Below are 16,207 nucleotides of genomic sequence, written 5' to 3' on the forward strand. Positions count from 1 at the left end.
ACCACTCCGTTGAAATCGCCTATACTGAAGTGTAGTACGCAAAGGAGACATTTTAGTAAGCAAAACCCGCCGTTCGCTCTGCCTCTCGCAGTGTAATCAGTGTTGTGGGGAAACAGTATGTGAGACGATACCATTAAAACGTAGAATATATCTCATCTATCAATTCACAGATTTTTGTTATTTTTCTTTTTAAATGTTTCTGCAAGTTTCTGCCTACTAAAATGGCGCCACGAGATACTACGGTTTTTAGGGTTGAGTGGTCTATCTTGTTCCTCTAGTATCTTTGCTAACAAGCACTTAGGCTCATGGAGATCAACATCCTGCCCTTCTTTAAACAAATTCAGGAATTTATATTTCTCACAGTAGATATATCACTTGACTCATGATGAAATAAGAGTCAAATTCCTATTTTTAAATCCTGTTCTTAATCAAAAAAGAAATGATCTGAAGGTCTCGACTTGTAACGTCGCCCATTCCTTCTCTCCAGAGATGCTGCCTGACCTGCTGAGTTACTCCAGCATACTGTGTCTATCTTCAATGCAAACCAGCATCTGCAGTGTCTATTGTCTACCCAATCAAACAAACAAGTAATTTAAAAGAAAAATCAATCTTTTATTAGTGATCAATCGGAAAGTAGAAGTCTGGTTTTCCCACGTTTTCTCAGCTGAGGAGTTGGAAAGAAAGCTCATTTCCTTTCGCCTCCATCTGTAACAAATACAAAGACATATAATGACAAAAGAAATCATAGGAATTCACATCAGGTCCATACTAGAAGCGTACAGTCCAGAAATGATCACAATTGGTTGCAAGGACAGAGAAGCAAGTCTTCCAGGTCTGTCCTAAGTTGCTTCAAATTCCTTTTCACCAGACCGCTAGGAATTGTAATGCCCTAGGGCTAACGGAAACAAGGGATATGGGGAGAAAGCAGGAATGGCCCAGGGGAACTGATTTTGGATGATCAGCCACGATCATATTGAATGGCGGTGCTGGTTCGAAGGGCCGAATGGCCTACTCCTGTACCTATTTTCTATGTTTCTATGTGGAAAAGGTATGCCTTGGCACTTTATGGACTATTTTCCTTTTGAAAAGATGCCGACCCATTCTCAAAGGATTCATTAAGAATCTAGTAAATGTGCCTTTTGCCACTGTCCACGATAGACTAGCACAACGAGACTAGCACAACGATTTTACTCAGACCGCAAGTTCACGTTCACAAGTTCTAGGAACAGAAAAAGTCCATTCAGCCCATCGTCTGATCTATCTTTCCCTCTCAACTCTCTCTCCTGCTTTTGCCCCATAACCCTTGACGCCTATACTAATCAAAAATCTGAAAATCTGTGCCTTAAAGGTATCCATTGCCTTGGCCTCCAGTCTTCTGTGGTAATGAATTTCACACATTCACCACCCTCTGACTAAAGAAATTCCTCCCCATCTCCTTTCTAAAGGTGCATCCTTTAATTCTGAGGCTCAGGCCTCCGGTCCTAGGCTTTCCCACTAGTGGACACATCCTCTCCACATCCACGCTATCCAGACAAATCACAAAAACCTCAGGAATTACATCAGGAGCAAGAATCCCGGATCACATCGTGATTGAACAATTCAATTATTTTGAAACTGCAAGAAAATAGGGATTCTGAAGAAGGGTCTCGACCCGACTTTGATCTTATGATATAATAAACATGACCTAATTCAGGAATTAGGTTCCAGCTACTCCAGTTCTCACTATTCCAGCTTTCTGGACTGTAAGCAATAGTCATCCATTTGACATTTGGCCCAGAGCTACCTCAATCCTTAATAGATTTGCCCTACATGGAGGGAGAATCCTACCAGAGTGTTTAACACCATCGCTAGGGCAGCAGAACATGGCCGACCCGTGGGGAAAGCCAAACACAAATTTTGACAACACGCTATATCATTTCACCAAGCTACGCCAACCCGATAAAGAATTTGTAAGATAAAACGGAAAATTCGGGAAATACTCATCAGGTCAGGCAGCGCCTCGGAAGTTGTCAAGATTTCTTCCAAACAAGTAAAATTGGGAGGTGAAGCAGCAGAGATAGTGGGAAGGTTCGGAGGACAAAGGTGGCGGGGAAACAAATGGAGGAGAATTAACGACATAAGTGATGAGAGCAGCAGGTGAAAGAACCAGGGGCCACAGTTTAAGAATAAGGGGTAGGCCATTTAGAACTGAGATGAGGAAAACCTTTTTCAGTCAGAGAGTTGTGAATCTGTGGAATTCACTGCCTCAGAAGGCAGTGGAGGCTAATTCACTGAATGCATTCAAGAGAGAGCTAGATAGAGCTCTTAAGGATAATGGAGTCAGGGGGTATGGGGAGAAGGCAGGAACGGGGTACTGATTGAGAATGATCAGCCATGATCACATTGAATGGTGGTGCTGGCTCGAGGGGCCGAATGGCCTACTCCTGCACCTATTGTCTATTGTCTAAGTTGGTAAAGACCAGAGAAGAACTGAAATATTATCGAGAGGAGGTACAAATAGAGAGCATGAATTACATCTCAGATACCAGGGACGGCACGGTGGCGCAGCGGTAGAGTTGCTGCCTTCCCGTGCCAGAGACTCGGGTTCGATCCTGACCGCAGGTGCTGTCTGTACGGAGTTTGTACATTCCACATGTGACCACGTGGGTTTTCTCCGGGTGCTCCGGTTTCCTTCTATAATCTAAACACGTGCAGGTTTGTAGGTTAATTGGCCTCTGTAAAATTGTAAATTGTCCCTCGTGTGTAGGATGGTGCTAGTGTACGGGGATCGTTGGTCGGCGCGGTCTCGGTGGCCTGAAGGGCTTGTTTCCACGCTGCATCTCTAAAGCGAATAAGACTGATAGCCCGACAGCATGTTGCGCAACTAAGCTACTCCACTCTCGGTTATTATGGAAAGCTGCATCATGATCCATCGACTCCAGCATTTACTAAGTGGGGTGTTGAGAAATGTCAATTTAAGAAAGGCCAATAATTTTGTTAAAATATAACCAAAGTCAGATATTTGATAACTATATGGGACAGAAATTGTCATTAATTGGGGGTAACAATTCGGTATAGATAAGTGCTGCATAGCTAAATTATGGTATGTTAATTCCATTCCTGAGAACAGCTGCAATGTACAGAACAAAGCATAGAGAATTAAGTTTTAAATGAAGAGTGCTATTATAAAAGACCGCTTCAAAGTTATTTATGTACATTGATGGTATCAACTCATTATGGGACTCCTCCTTGGAGAATAATGTATTTGTGGTATGAGAGGGTACTTTAAACATCGATAGGTAACTGGCTTGATAATCGTTACTCTATTTGCAATCGTTCTATATTATTCCCCCCCACTCCCCTGCAAGTGCCATTTGCTGCAAGTCCTAGTGTGACTGGGGAAACAAGTTGACACACAGTGTGAAGAATCCAATGCATTCAAATCAGGCAGCCTGTCAATATGATTAAAAAAAACCCGATACATTTATTGATGATCAGCTGCACGCTGTCACCAGCTCATTTACTAAGTACTACATCATAACCAAGTCCATTAAGGATGTCTGGAGGTGAAAGATCACACTGCGCCACTTCAAGGAGAACATATTGTGACAAATTAAGTAAACATTTTAGTTTGGCTAATCCTTCGGCCAATATCTTAATGCCCAATGGTTCAATGGAGCGCTATTTGTCACGTGTGCAACTCCATAATGAGGCTCTTTTTGCACATATTACACACGCTGGTGCCGCCACTGTTGGCACCATCTCCAAAGTCCGGTCGGCCCGCAATAACGTTCGCAACTCATATATTCAGTGTGCATCTCCCATTATGATTTATATTATCTTTAAGAGAGATGATAGTTGACGATTTCTAGTTTTTCATTTAAACGGCCATCGTCATCCACTTGTGTACGAAGGAACTGCAGATGCTGGATTGCACCGAAGATAGACACAAAATGCTGGAGTAACTCAGCGGGACAGGCAGCATCTCTGGAGAGAAGGAATGGGTGACGTTTCGGGTCGACACCCTTCTTCAGACTGCCCTTTGGCCCACCGAGTCCGCGGCGACCAGCGATCCCCGCACGCTAACACTATCTAATTTACAATTTTACCAAGCCCATTGGCCTACAAACCTGCACATCTTTGGAGTGTGGGAAGGAAACAGGAGCTCCCAGAGAAAAGCCAAGCAGGTCACGGGGAGAACGTGCAAACTCCGTACAGACAAGCACCCGTGGTCAGGATCGAACCCGGTTCTCTGGCACTGTGAGGCAGCAACTCTACCGCTGCGCCACCGTGGCGCCGCCATTTTGGATGGTGAAATGCCTGCTTTTAATACTCAGAATGGACAGGGTAATCGCAGGGCTAAGACAAATTCTGCCTGGCCAAAACTGGCGAGGCACCGAGTTAATGTGAAAAGACTTGAATTTTTTTTCTCTCTTGTTTACAGCTGAAAATAAACATGTCGGGCAGGCAGCGACACGATGCAAAGATATAAGGCTGCAATGGGGCCTGAAGAAAAACAGGTGCAAAGGTCAGGCCGACGCGAGTCTGTACTGTTAAGCTATCCCAGCTGACTCGAGACGTCGCAGTCTTTCATCAGCAAACAACCTGGTGACCTTTTTTATTAGTAAAATATATGAACACAGACCTCATGCGAAAATCCAATATTTCCCCCCAAATATTTTAAACATTTATTCCACATCCCCGCTGGAGTCAGGGAGTCTGCTGGATGTAATTTGACATCTGAATTATTTTGAGGGCAATATGGAAAGCTATTCACAGTCTTATTTGAAGATGTGTCAGTCAAGATATCACTTATAACACACCGAAGTACTCCCAAGATCGCCTCAGTAGTGCTATCCATCAGACAACTCCAGATAAGTTGAATAAAATCTTTGATGAATCTGTCACATTTTAATGCTAAGAGGCAGTGATAAGGAAAATATTTTTACCCCCTCTCGCCTTTCCTTCAAGTGGCACCTGTTTCAGAATTCTTTGAATCCGATCGCCAAAGAAAAAGATGCAAAATAATTAATCTGTTCATTTTTCTCTCGCAATAGTAATGATTAAGATTTTAAATTATGTTGTTAAATCAAAATGGCAGGCTTGTCTTCCGTGATGAGAAATTAAAGCTATGCGCACGTGCTTTCTTGTCGGAACAAGTGGCCTGTGCTGACTATGGTACAGACAGGGACCAGCAATATTAAGCAACCTGTTTCATCCATTTTAGATGAGATTCGGACGATTGAATTATGTGCGATTGTCAGCACGATGTAGCATGAAATAAAATGCCGGGCGTCAAATCCTTTTGATTAAAACCTATTCTGCGAATGTAAAGTTTGGACTTTGCATTTCATTTCTCCGCTGCAGTTTCGTTGAATAATGAAAGCACCAGACATGAATAAAACCACAAAGTGCTGTGCGTTGATACTGCAACATAGCACCCGTTTGTGGGCAAGCTGTTTTTTGCCGAATCCGGTCATCTCTTCATCTAGGGTGTAGGAAGGAACTGCAGGTGCTGGTTTAAACCGAAGATAGACACAAAGAGCTGGAGTAACTCAGCGGGTCAGAAGGGTCTCAACCTTTACTCCTAAAAGTCCAGGAGAATAGTGAACTTACCGAATAGTGAAAGGCCTGGATAGAGTGGATGTGGAGAGGATGTTTCCACTGGTGGGAGAGTCTAGGACCAGAGGTCACAGCCTCAGAATTAAAGGGCGTTCCTTTAGGAAGGAGGTGAGGAGGAATTTCTTTAGTCAGAGGGCGGTGAATCTGTGGAATTCACTGCCACAGAAGGCTGTGCAGGCCAAGTCAGTGGATATTTTTAAGGCAGAGATAGATAGATTCTTGATTAGTGCGGGTGTCAGGGGTTAGGGGGAGAAGGCAGAAGAACGGGGTTAGGATCTATCGTAGACTTGAAGGGCCGAATGGCCTAATTCTGCTCTTATTACTAATGACCTTATGGCCTTGACACAAAACGTCACCTATTCCTTTTCTCCAGAGATACTGCCTGACCCGCAGAGTTACTCCAGCTTTTTGTGCCTACCTCTTTACCTAGTTTAGGTGTGAGGTATATCCAGGAAAATGAGGCATTTTATTTCAAATGCAAATTCCACTGGTCCAATCTATTTGAAATATATCACTTCAGTGCAGTAATGAACTTAGACACGGCCCGTAATTCTGAGCTATTCCCCCTTCTTCATTTGTTGTGGGAGAAAAAGGGATCTTTAATTAACTTCAGCATTTGAATAGGCACATAGTTTTCATCACGGGCAATTGCCTTTGATGGCCGTCCTAATTTACTGTTGCTATTGTAATATTGCTTGGCATATTCACCAGCTTTAAGCTCGTGACCTTCTTTGCTTTGCAGCAGTTTGCGTTTGGCATTAGAATAGCATCAGCCTCATAAAAATTAATAGTTTTTATCAGTTCAACCACCACACAAACCGCTGAAGAAACTAAACTGGCTGAGCATGAAGGATGTGGCTTGAAATGCCAGGAAATAAGAATATCACACGCTCTTAGATGCCTCTTTCACAGCCGATAATAAAGTGAGCAGCTGAAACAACCATGCATGCCATTAACTGATCTTCTTTAATAAGTTAATTACCATAGTTTGTAGCACTAATTATGTATTTAAAAGCCTGTCTCACTTGTAAGCAATGGGATTAATTTATAAACACGCTGGCTGCACAGCCATTTAGAAGTACTGCGTTGGTGGTTCTTCTCGAGACGTTTCGCCATTCAGGAAGGGAGTCTTGAGAGAAGACGCTAATTTTAAAAGGCTGTGTGAGAATAGACATGTCTATTCAAAATCGTTAATGGCCCTGCAGCATAAAGTTGTCATTGTCAATGGATGCAACAGGGTCGTTCCCCGCAGAATTTGCAAAGAAAGATTTCCGTGAAAAAAAAAACATGGCATGTGAGTTGCAATTTGAATCACAGAACCATCCTGCTCCAAGTAGAAAAATGCATATTTATTAATGTGCTAATTAACTGACAGCAGTGTGTTAAACAAAATTCAAATCAGTATTCCAAACAGACCACGGAAAGGTCTTCCAGCTTCATTATAGACAATAGACAATAGGTGCAGGAGTAGGCCATTCGGCCCTTCGAGCCAGCACTACCATTCAATGTGATCATGGCTGATCATTCTCAATCAGTAATTTACCGTAAATTACGATTTACCGTAAGCTATTCTCTCCAGAAATGGCAGCTAACTATCATACAAAGATGTTTTGTTGAGTTTCGTTTGGGAATACAGCGCGGAAACAGGCCCTTCGGCCCGCTGAGTCCGTGCCGACCAGCGATCCCCGCACACTAACACTATCTTACGCACGAGGGACATTTTACAATTTTACCAAGCCAGCTAGCCTACTAAACCTGCTCATTTTGGAATGTGAGAGGAAACCGGAGCACCCGGAGCAAACCCACGCGGGTCACGGGGAGAACGTACAAACTCCGTGCAGACAGTAAGGTAACTGTAAGGCAGCAACTCTACCACTGCGCCACCTATTCGGTTGACTCATACAATCAGCAGAAAGGTATAGATTTTTTTTAGATTTAGAGATACAGCGCGGAAACAGGCCCTTCGGCCCACCGGGTCCGAGCCGCCCAGCGATCCCCGCACACTAACACTCTCCTACACCCACTAGGGACAATTTTTACATTTGCCCAGCCAATTAACCGACATACCTGTACGTCTTTGGAGTGTGGAAGGAAACTGAAGATCTTGGAGAAAACCCACGCAGGTCACGGGGAGAACGTACAAACTCCGTACAGACGGTGCCCGTAGTCAGGATCGAACCTGAGTCTCCGGCGCTGCATTCGCTGTAAGGCGGCAACTCTACCGCTGCGCCACCGTACAGGATATGACATTTCAACATACTTTATATAGGCAGCATAGGATGACACGATGGCGCAGCGGTAGAGTTGCTGTCTTACAGTTCCAGGGAGCCGGAGTTTGTACGTTCTCCCTGTGACCGCGTGGGTTTTCTCCGGGTGCTCCGGTTTCCTCCCACATTCCAAAGAAGTGCAGGTTTGTAGGTTTAATTGGCTTCTGTAAATTGTCCCTAGTGGACAGGATAGACAGGATGCATGGGTGATCGGTGGTCAGCACGGACTGCATCTCTAATATAAACTAAACGTGAACGGCAAGGGGCGAAATTCATCTTCGGTAAAAATCACAATGAACAGATGCAGAACATCTGCCTGTTAAAAACTTGCCTATTTTACTCGTCTATTAGAAGAATGGGCGGCACGGTAGCGCAGCGGTAGAGTTGCTGCTTTACAGCGAATGCAGCGCCGGAGACTCAGGTTCGATCCTGACTACGGGTGCTGCACTGTAAGGAGTTTGTACGTTCTCCCCGTGACCTGCGTGGGTTTTCTCCGAGATCTTCGGTTTCCTCCCACACTCCAAAGACGTACAGGTATGTAGGTTAATTGACTGGGTAAAAAATGAAGTCAGATTTCACCTGCAAAGCCATTCAAAAAAATGCCAAAACGTTGGGCGATAGTATTTTGCTGAAAGCAGGGTTCAAAGTATTTAAGATATTGTGCGTTTCACAGAGCACAAGGCTATGTGTCTTCTTGGGTGTAAATATTACCATTTAACTAAAGTGCGATGCAATGTTTATATTTAATCAGTAGTTTCTTCACTTCTGTTGGACAATGTGTGGATGTTAGTGGGATGCTGTGAGGGAATTTTATAAATGGAAAGAACCATAAAGTTTGGTAAAAATGACACAAGAAGCAAGATGCTGCCCTGGAAACATTCAATAAATAATAATTAAATAAAACAAATACAATTTAGTCATTTAAATAAATATTAATATCATTAAATGCATTAATAACATTAATATTAAATGAAGTAACACACGACTGGCCTTCATTTGTTTTTTAGTGGTTACCGGCTCCTATTGAAATGAATGGGACCAGGTTGAATGCAGTGGTTGAGTAGTATCGAACAAAATGTATCGGTCTCTTCGCCTCAGTTTGTTATGGAACGCCCCTGAAGACTCAAGTTTCGGGAGCCGTGCCAGAGACCAGTTGGGCCCACGTTTGAGCTAGAGTGGTGCAAATCCAGAACATGCTGACACTTGCAATGCAACGCTCTTGGTTCTTCGTGAACCAGCCAGCTAACTATTTCACCACAGGCTGGGTTTGGGCGATTTTGTCTGGCGCCACCTTTGCGACCGCGATTGTTCCAGATCCAGATTCATGCGTTCATGGCAGAATGCAGAGCGTCTCTGGAGTCCAAGGTGAAAGGTTGATGCTTCTCTCTCACAAGGAACTGCCGATGCCGGTTTATGCCAAAGGTAGACACAAAGTGCTGGAGTAACTCAGCGGGTCAGGCAGCATCTCTGGAGATAAAGGATAGGTGCTGTTTCGGGTCTGGACCCTTCTTCAGACTGAAAGTAAGGGGGATGATGGGGAGACTCCAGCACTTTCTGTCTATCATTGGAATAAACCAGCATACACACACACACACACACACCAGTACATTTCTTGGGTGCAAAGATCGACACTTTAGACTTTAGATTTTAAAGACTTTAGAGTTGAGAGATACAGGGTGGAAACAGGCCCTTCGGCCCACCGAGTCCGTGCCGACCAGCGATCACACCGTACGCTAGCACTATCCGACACACACTAGAGACAATTTACAATTTACAGAAGCCAAAAAACCTACAAACCTGTACACCTTGGAGTGTGGGAGGAAACCGAAACACTCGATGAAATCCCGCGTGGTCACTGGGAGAACGTACAAACTCCGTACAGGCAGCACCTGTAGTCAGGATCGAACCTGGGTGAATGGCGCTGTAAGGAACCAACTCTACCGCTGCGCCACCGTGCCGCCCTACACAAAGTGCTGACGTGTCCCCTCCCCTTACTTTCAGTCTGAAGGAGGGTCCAGACCCGAAACGTCACCTATCCTTTATCTCCAGGGATGCTGCCTGACCCGTTGAGTAACTCCAGCACTTTGTGACTATAAGCCAGCATCTGCAGGTCTTGGTTTCTACACCACTTGGGTGCCATGTCTTCACAAAAGGCATCGCGTCTTGTCGTCCCAAAGCGCTCCCGGAACAAATTAGCTGTCACTCCAAAGATGTACAGGTATGTAGGTTAATTGGCTGGGTAAATGTAAAAATTGTCCCTAGTGGGTGTAGGATAGTGTTAATGTACGGGGATCACTGGGCGGCACGGACTTGGAGGGCCGAAAAGGCCTGTTTCCGGCTGTAGATATATGATATGATATGATATGATATCAGGAGATAACATTTGGATATAAGAAAATAACTGCAGATGCTGGTACAAATCGATTTATTCACAAAATGCTGGAGTAACTCAGCAGGTCAGGCAGCATCTCGGGAGAGAAGGAACATTCTCAGATAACATTTGGATGTTCGACCTGATGACTCATCCCTCTCAACCCCGGCACACAACCCAATCCCGCCTCTGCGAAGTGTGGAAGATTGAACGCAGAGTCCTTGCTTGATGGAGGGAGTTTATTTCAGACAGCCTTTGGGCTGGCCACTGGGATCGAGCAATAAAAGACAGACAAGGAGGATGATTTTGCTCCTTTACAGCAAGTTCAACCAAGCAATAGATCTGTAAGCTGGACATGCTTTAAGAGGATTTTGAGTGCTCATAAAGCTGTAAGAAGTGATTAGAATTATAAAACTGCTAACTATCCATCCACTTCACTTGGTACTTAGCTTCTTGCACACCTCTCCAATTCTATAAAAACAATCATAAACTGGGCATTATTTTTATAGAGCGTTCTACGTCTTTTTATGTCAACACAGTCGTGAGTAAATCATATGGCCAACATTATTTTATCAACACCATCTGATCAAGAAGTGTTTCTTTAATGTGCCTTCCTCATGCAAAGACACATGGTGCAAAGATTGACTTTTATGTGAATTTAAATTAGGCAATAGAAGAAGGGTTTTGGAAACGGGCTGAAACAATGGAAGATTTTAAAGAATTGACCTATTGAGCAAATTTTTTAAATATCCTATGCCTTCAGGGGTGGCACGGTGGCGCAGCGGTAGAGTTGCTGCCTTACGGCGCCAGAGACCCGGGTTTGATCCTGACTATGGCTGCTGTCTGTACGGAATTTGTACATTCTCCCTGTGACCACGTGGGTTTTCTCCAGGAGCTCTGGTTTCCTTCCACACTCCAAAGACGTACAAGTTTGTAAGTTAATTGGCTTGGTATAATTTGTAAATGGTCCCTAGTGTGTGTCGGATAGCGTAAGTGAGCGGGGATCGCCGGTTGGCGCGGACTCGGTGGGCCGAAGGGCTTCTTTCCACTATGTATCTCTAAACTAAAGAGAGGGCAGATAGTCAGAACCTTTGTTTCACATGGTAAACATGTCAAAGACTGGAGGGCATAGCTTTGAGGTGGGAGAGGCAAAGTTTCAAGGAGATGTGTGGGGCAAGTTTGTTTACACAGAGAGTTGTGGATGGCTGGAACACGCTGCCAGGGAGGCTGGTCTGTGACTTTGGAAGAATAGGAGGAGATCTCAGTGAAACATATAAAAACATTAAAGGACTTGGCAGGTTGGATGCAGGAAGGTTACTTCACCTGGCTGGGGAATCATGGATTGAGGGTACACTTTCAAAATAAGAGCACGCCTTCCAAGACAATAGACAATAGGTGCAGGAGGAGGCCATTCGGCCTTTCGAGCCAGCACCGCCATTCAATGTGATCATGGCTGATCATTCTCAATCAGTACCCCGTTCCTGCCTTCTCCCCATACCCCCTGATTCTGCTATCCTTAAGAGCTCTATCTAGCTCTCTCTTGAATGCATTCAGAGAATTGGCCTCCACTGCCTTCTGAGGCAGAGAATTCCACAGATTCACAACTCTCTGACTGATGCAGACTGAGGGGAAATTTCTTCACTCATAGGGTGGTGAATGTTTGGAAAATTGGTCAATTTGGTCAAATTGGTCATTCGAAACATAGATCGATGTATTGCGGCTCTTGTGGGAATTAAGGATTATGGGGAGAGTGCTGGAGACTGGCACTTCAGTAAAAGATCAGCCATGAGTTTAGCGAATGGCATAACAGCTCAAAGGGCCAGATGTTCTATGTAGGAAGGAACTTCAGAAGCTGGTTTAAACCGAAGATCGACACAAAAATCTGGAGTAACTCAACGAGTCAGACATCTCTGGAGAAAAGGAAGAGGTGACGTTTCGGTTCGAGGCCCTTCTTCAGACAGGCCACAAAGAGTCTCGACCTGAAACGTCACCTGTTCCTTTTCTCCAGAGATGCTGCCTGACCTGCTGAGTTACTCCAGCATTTTGTGTCTATCGCCAGAAATTGTACTCCTGTTCTCATCCCTCATATTTACATGCTGTTTAGGCAGTACAATTACAGTATTGTTCACCAAGCAGGGTCTACTGTGATAAGTGCATGAATTGACTGCCTCCAGCTTGCTGCTCCATGGAGACTTGTCTTGACCTTACTCTGTTTGTGGTGGTTGCACCAAATAAAAAAGCAATAAAAACTGTTCAAGGAAAAAGAATAGAACAATCACCTCTCGTGGCCCAATCTCTCCCACCTCTCACCATCCTCAAATCCCCCTCAACTCTCAGCTATTAAATAAATTGTGCAAAGTCAATATACTCCAGTCACAAACTTCCAAAACTTGTTCCCTTATCATCTGGTAATTGTCAATGTCGTACTTTCATTTAAGAAGGGAGGAAGAGATAAAATAGGAAATTATAGCCTTGTTAATCTAACATCTGCTGTGGGAAGATTACTAGCATCTGCTATTAGAGATGGACTGAATGAATAATTAGCCTGAACGGATTTTATGAGGAGGTAACTTTCCCTTCCCCTACTTGGGCAGTCCTTTGCAAAGCATCCAGTCATGGCGGGGTGGTTGGTCGTGGTTTCAAAACCAGCTTGGACCATCTGGCTACAGTTTTTTGTGGACATCTTCAACCTTTCAACGATTAGTACGGGTGTCAGGGGCAATGGGGAGAAGGCAGGAGAATGAGGTTGAGAGGGAAAGGTAGATCAGCCATGATTGAATGGCAGTGTAGACGAGATGGGCCGAATGGCCAAATTCTGCTCCCATCACTCATGAACCTCTCACCTCTCCCAGGACAGAAAGGTCAGTATAAAATGGGAAGAGCAGTTAAAGTGACTAGAAACCAGGAGATCCAGTGGGCACTGGGCAGACCGAGTGCAATTGTTTAGTGAAACGGTCGCCAAGTCTGTGCCAAGATGGTAGTTCAAGTATCTTAAAACTGGATCAATGGTTCTCAAAGGGCCAGATGTTCTATGTAGGAAGGAACTGTACCTTCTTACCCATGGTAGCAGTGAGAAAAGGGCACAACGTCAGTATTTGTTACTAGTTTTTGCATGTCCTCCCGTTTTCAGTCATTGCTATGCCTGGTCCCATCTCTGTGCTTTTCCATGAGCCACAGTGTCTCGTCTTTCTTAATGATCTTTCTGGATTAAAGATGGGGAACCATATATGGTCATTGCTTCTCTGGATTTAGCACAAAATGACACAAGATACCATTAACAAAAACAGGGAATGGAAAGTAATCTATTAAAAAAGGGGAGGAATTGTCTGAGATGATAGACAAAGTGTAGTGATAAAAGGTATGTAGTCAAATGAAGAAAATGTGACTGCTGACATCTTCCATGAATCTGTACTGCAGCTTATGTATTCCACTGTAATTATAAATCACTTCAACAGCAGAATTGGGAGATTCATATCTTAGTTAAGTTTCGTTTAGTTTAGAGATAGTTTACAGCACGGAAACAGGGCCTTTGGCTACCCAGTCCGTGCCAACCAACGATTCCCACACATTAATATTCTCCTACACACATTAGGGACAATTTACAAATTTACCAAGGAGAATGGGGTGGCACGGTGGCGCAGCGATAAAGTTACTGCCTTACTGCGCCCGAGACCCGGGTTCGATGTCGACTACGGGTGCTGTCTGTACAGAGTTTGTACGTTCTCCCCGTGACCGCGTGGGTTTTCTCCGAGATCTTCTTTTTCCTCCCACACTCCAAAGACGAACAGGTATGTAGGTAAATTGGCTTGGTAAATGCAGTGTGTGTAGGATAGTGTTAATATGTGGGGATCGCTGGTTGGCACGGACTCGGTGGGCCAAAGGGCCTGTTTCTGCGCTGTATCTCTAAACTAAACTTAACCGATAAACCCGTACGTCTTTCGAGTGTGGGAGGAAGCTTCTCGGGGAAAACCCATGCAGGTCACGGGGAGAACGTACAAACTCCGTATAGACAGCACCCACAGTCAGGATCGAATCCGGGTCTCTGGCGCGGTAAGGCAGCAACTGTGCCGCTGTGCCGCCCCTTGGTTTGTTGAAAACATCAAGTTAGATGGTGCAGTGAACAGCATAATTGGGAGCAGAAAGATGTAAAGGGACTCTGGTAGATTAAGTGAGCAGGTAAATCTGTGTAGGATGGAATTCAATGTGGGGAAATCAGAGGTCACCCACCTTTGACCCGGAAGTAATGTTTTCTACTTGACGAGACACACTGGAGCTTGTGGAAAAGCTCAGAGATGGGTCCAAGCATAGAAATAACTAAAAAACGGGCGGACTAGTGCAAAAACTAATGAAAAATACTGATGGCACATTGGTAGATATCTCGAGGGGCCTGAATATAAAGGAGTGGAATATACATTATAGTTGCATAAACTCAGGCTTGGCATAATTGAGAATGTTTCATTCATTTCTGGGCAGTGCTCCTTAGGGAAGATATATTGCCTCTGGCAAAGATGGAGCAAAGATTCACCAGAATATTACTGGATTTTAAAAAATTATTAATTTATACATAATAAGGATAAAGATGCTCTTTTCATTAAGGTGCCTTGCATCTTCATCATTAATTTAGTCATTAATTAACACAACCAGAGAGCAGTGCTGAACTACTGTCTACCTCATCGGTGACCCTCGGACTATCCTTGATCGGACTTTGCTGGCTTTACCTTGCACTAAACGTTATTCCCTTATCATGATTCTGTACACTGTAAATGGATCGATTGTAATCATATATTGTCTTTCCGTTGACCGGTTAGCACGCAACAAAAGCTTTTCACTGTACCTCGGTACACGTGACAATAAACTAAACTGTACTTTATACAATCGAATTGAAAAGATATGTAAGATTGTGACTTGATCACCTCAAGATGTGTTGTAAAGATGGAAACTTTTAAAATTGGGATATAACCTCAAATTAATTCAGTTTAATGAATGACTGGCCTTGAAGCAACTATATACGAAGGGAAGTGACTTGGATGAAGGGATTAAAAGTACCATTAGCAAATTTGCCGATGATACAAAGCTAGGTGGCAGTGTGAACTGTGAGGAAGATGCTATGAGGTTGCAGGGTGACTTGGACAGGTTGTGTGAGTGGGCGGATGCATGGCAGATGCAGTTTAATGTGGATAAGTGTGAGGTTATCCACTTTGGTGGTAAGAATCGGAAGGCAGATTATTATTTGAATGGTGTCAAGTTAGGAAAAGGGGACGTACAACGTGATCTGGGTGTCTTAGTGCGTCAGTCACTGAAAGGAAGCATGCAGGTGCAGCAGGCAGTGAAGAAAGCCAATGGAATGTTGGCATTCATAACAAGAGGAGTTGAGTATAGATAGGAGCAAAGAGGTCCTTCTGCAGTTGTACAGGGCCCTAGTGAGACCGCACCTGGAGAACTGTGTGCAGTTTTGGTCTCCAAATTTGAGGAAGGATATTCTTGATATTGAGGGCGTGCAGCTTAGGTTTACTAGGTTAATTCCCGGAATGGCGGGACTGTCCTATGTTGAAAGACTGGAGCGACTAGGTTTATATACATTGGAATTTAGAAGGATGAGAGGGGATCTTATCGAAACGTATAAGATTATTAAGGGGTTGAACATGTTAGAGGCAGGAAACATGTTCCCAATGTTGGGGGAGTCCAGAACCAGGGGCCACAGTTTAAGAATAAGGGGTAGGCCATTTAGAACAGAGATGAGGAAAAACTTTTTCAGTCAGAGAGTTGTGAATCTGTGGAATTCTCTGCCTCAGAAGGCAGTGGAAGCCAATTCTCTGAATACATTCAAGAGAGAGCTAGATAGAGCTCTTAAGGATAGCGGAGTCAGGAGGTATGGGGAGAAGGCAGGAACGGGGTACTGATTGAGCATGATCAGCCATGATCACATTGAATGGCGGTGCTGGCTCAAAGGGCCGAATGGCCTATTCCT

General features: G+C 44.2%; 1 protein-coding gene across 1 annotated transcript in view; it reads right to left on the bottom strand.

Annotated features, from left to right (window-relative positions):
* Nucleotides 1–618: 618 nt before the first annotated feature.
* Nucleotides 619–16,207, bottom strand: part of fto (FTO alpha-ketoglutarate dependent dioxygenase) — a 274,627-nt gene continuing 259,038 nt past the window's right edge. Inside the window, exon 10 of the mRNA XM_078401633.1 lies at nt 619–705. Coding sequence (XP_078257759.1) covers nt 686–705 — 20 coding nt within the window. The 3' untranslated portion in view covers nt 619–685. The remainder of the gene's footprint in view (nt 706–16,207) is intronic.

Source organism: Rhinoraja longicauda, chromosome 6 (assembly GCF_053455715.1).
Source record: "Rhinoraja longicauda isolate Sanriku21f chromosome 6, sRhiLon1.1, whole genome shotgun sequence".
Lineage (NCBI taxonomy): Eukaryota > Metazoa > Chordata > Chondrichthyes > Rajiformes > Arhynchobatidae > Rhinoraja > Rhinoraja longicauda.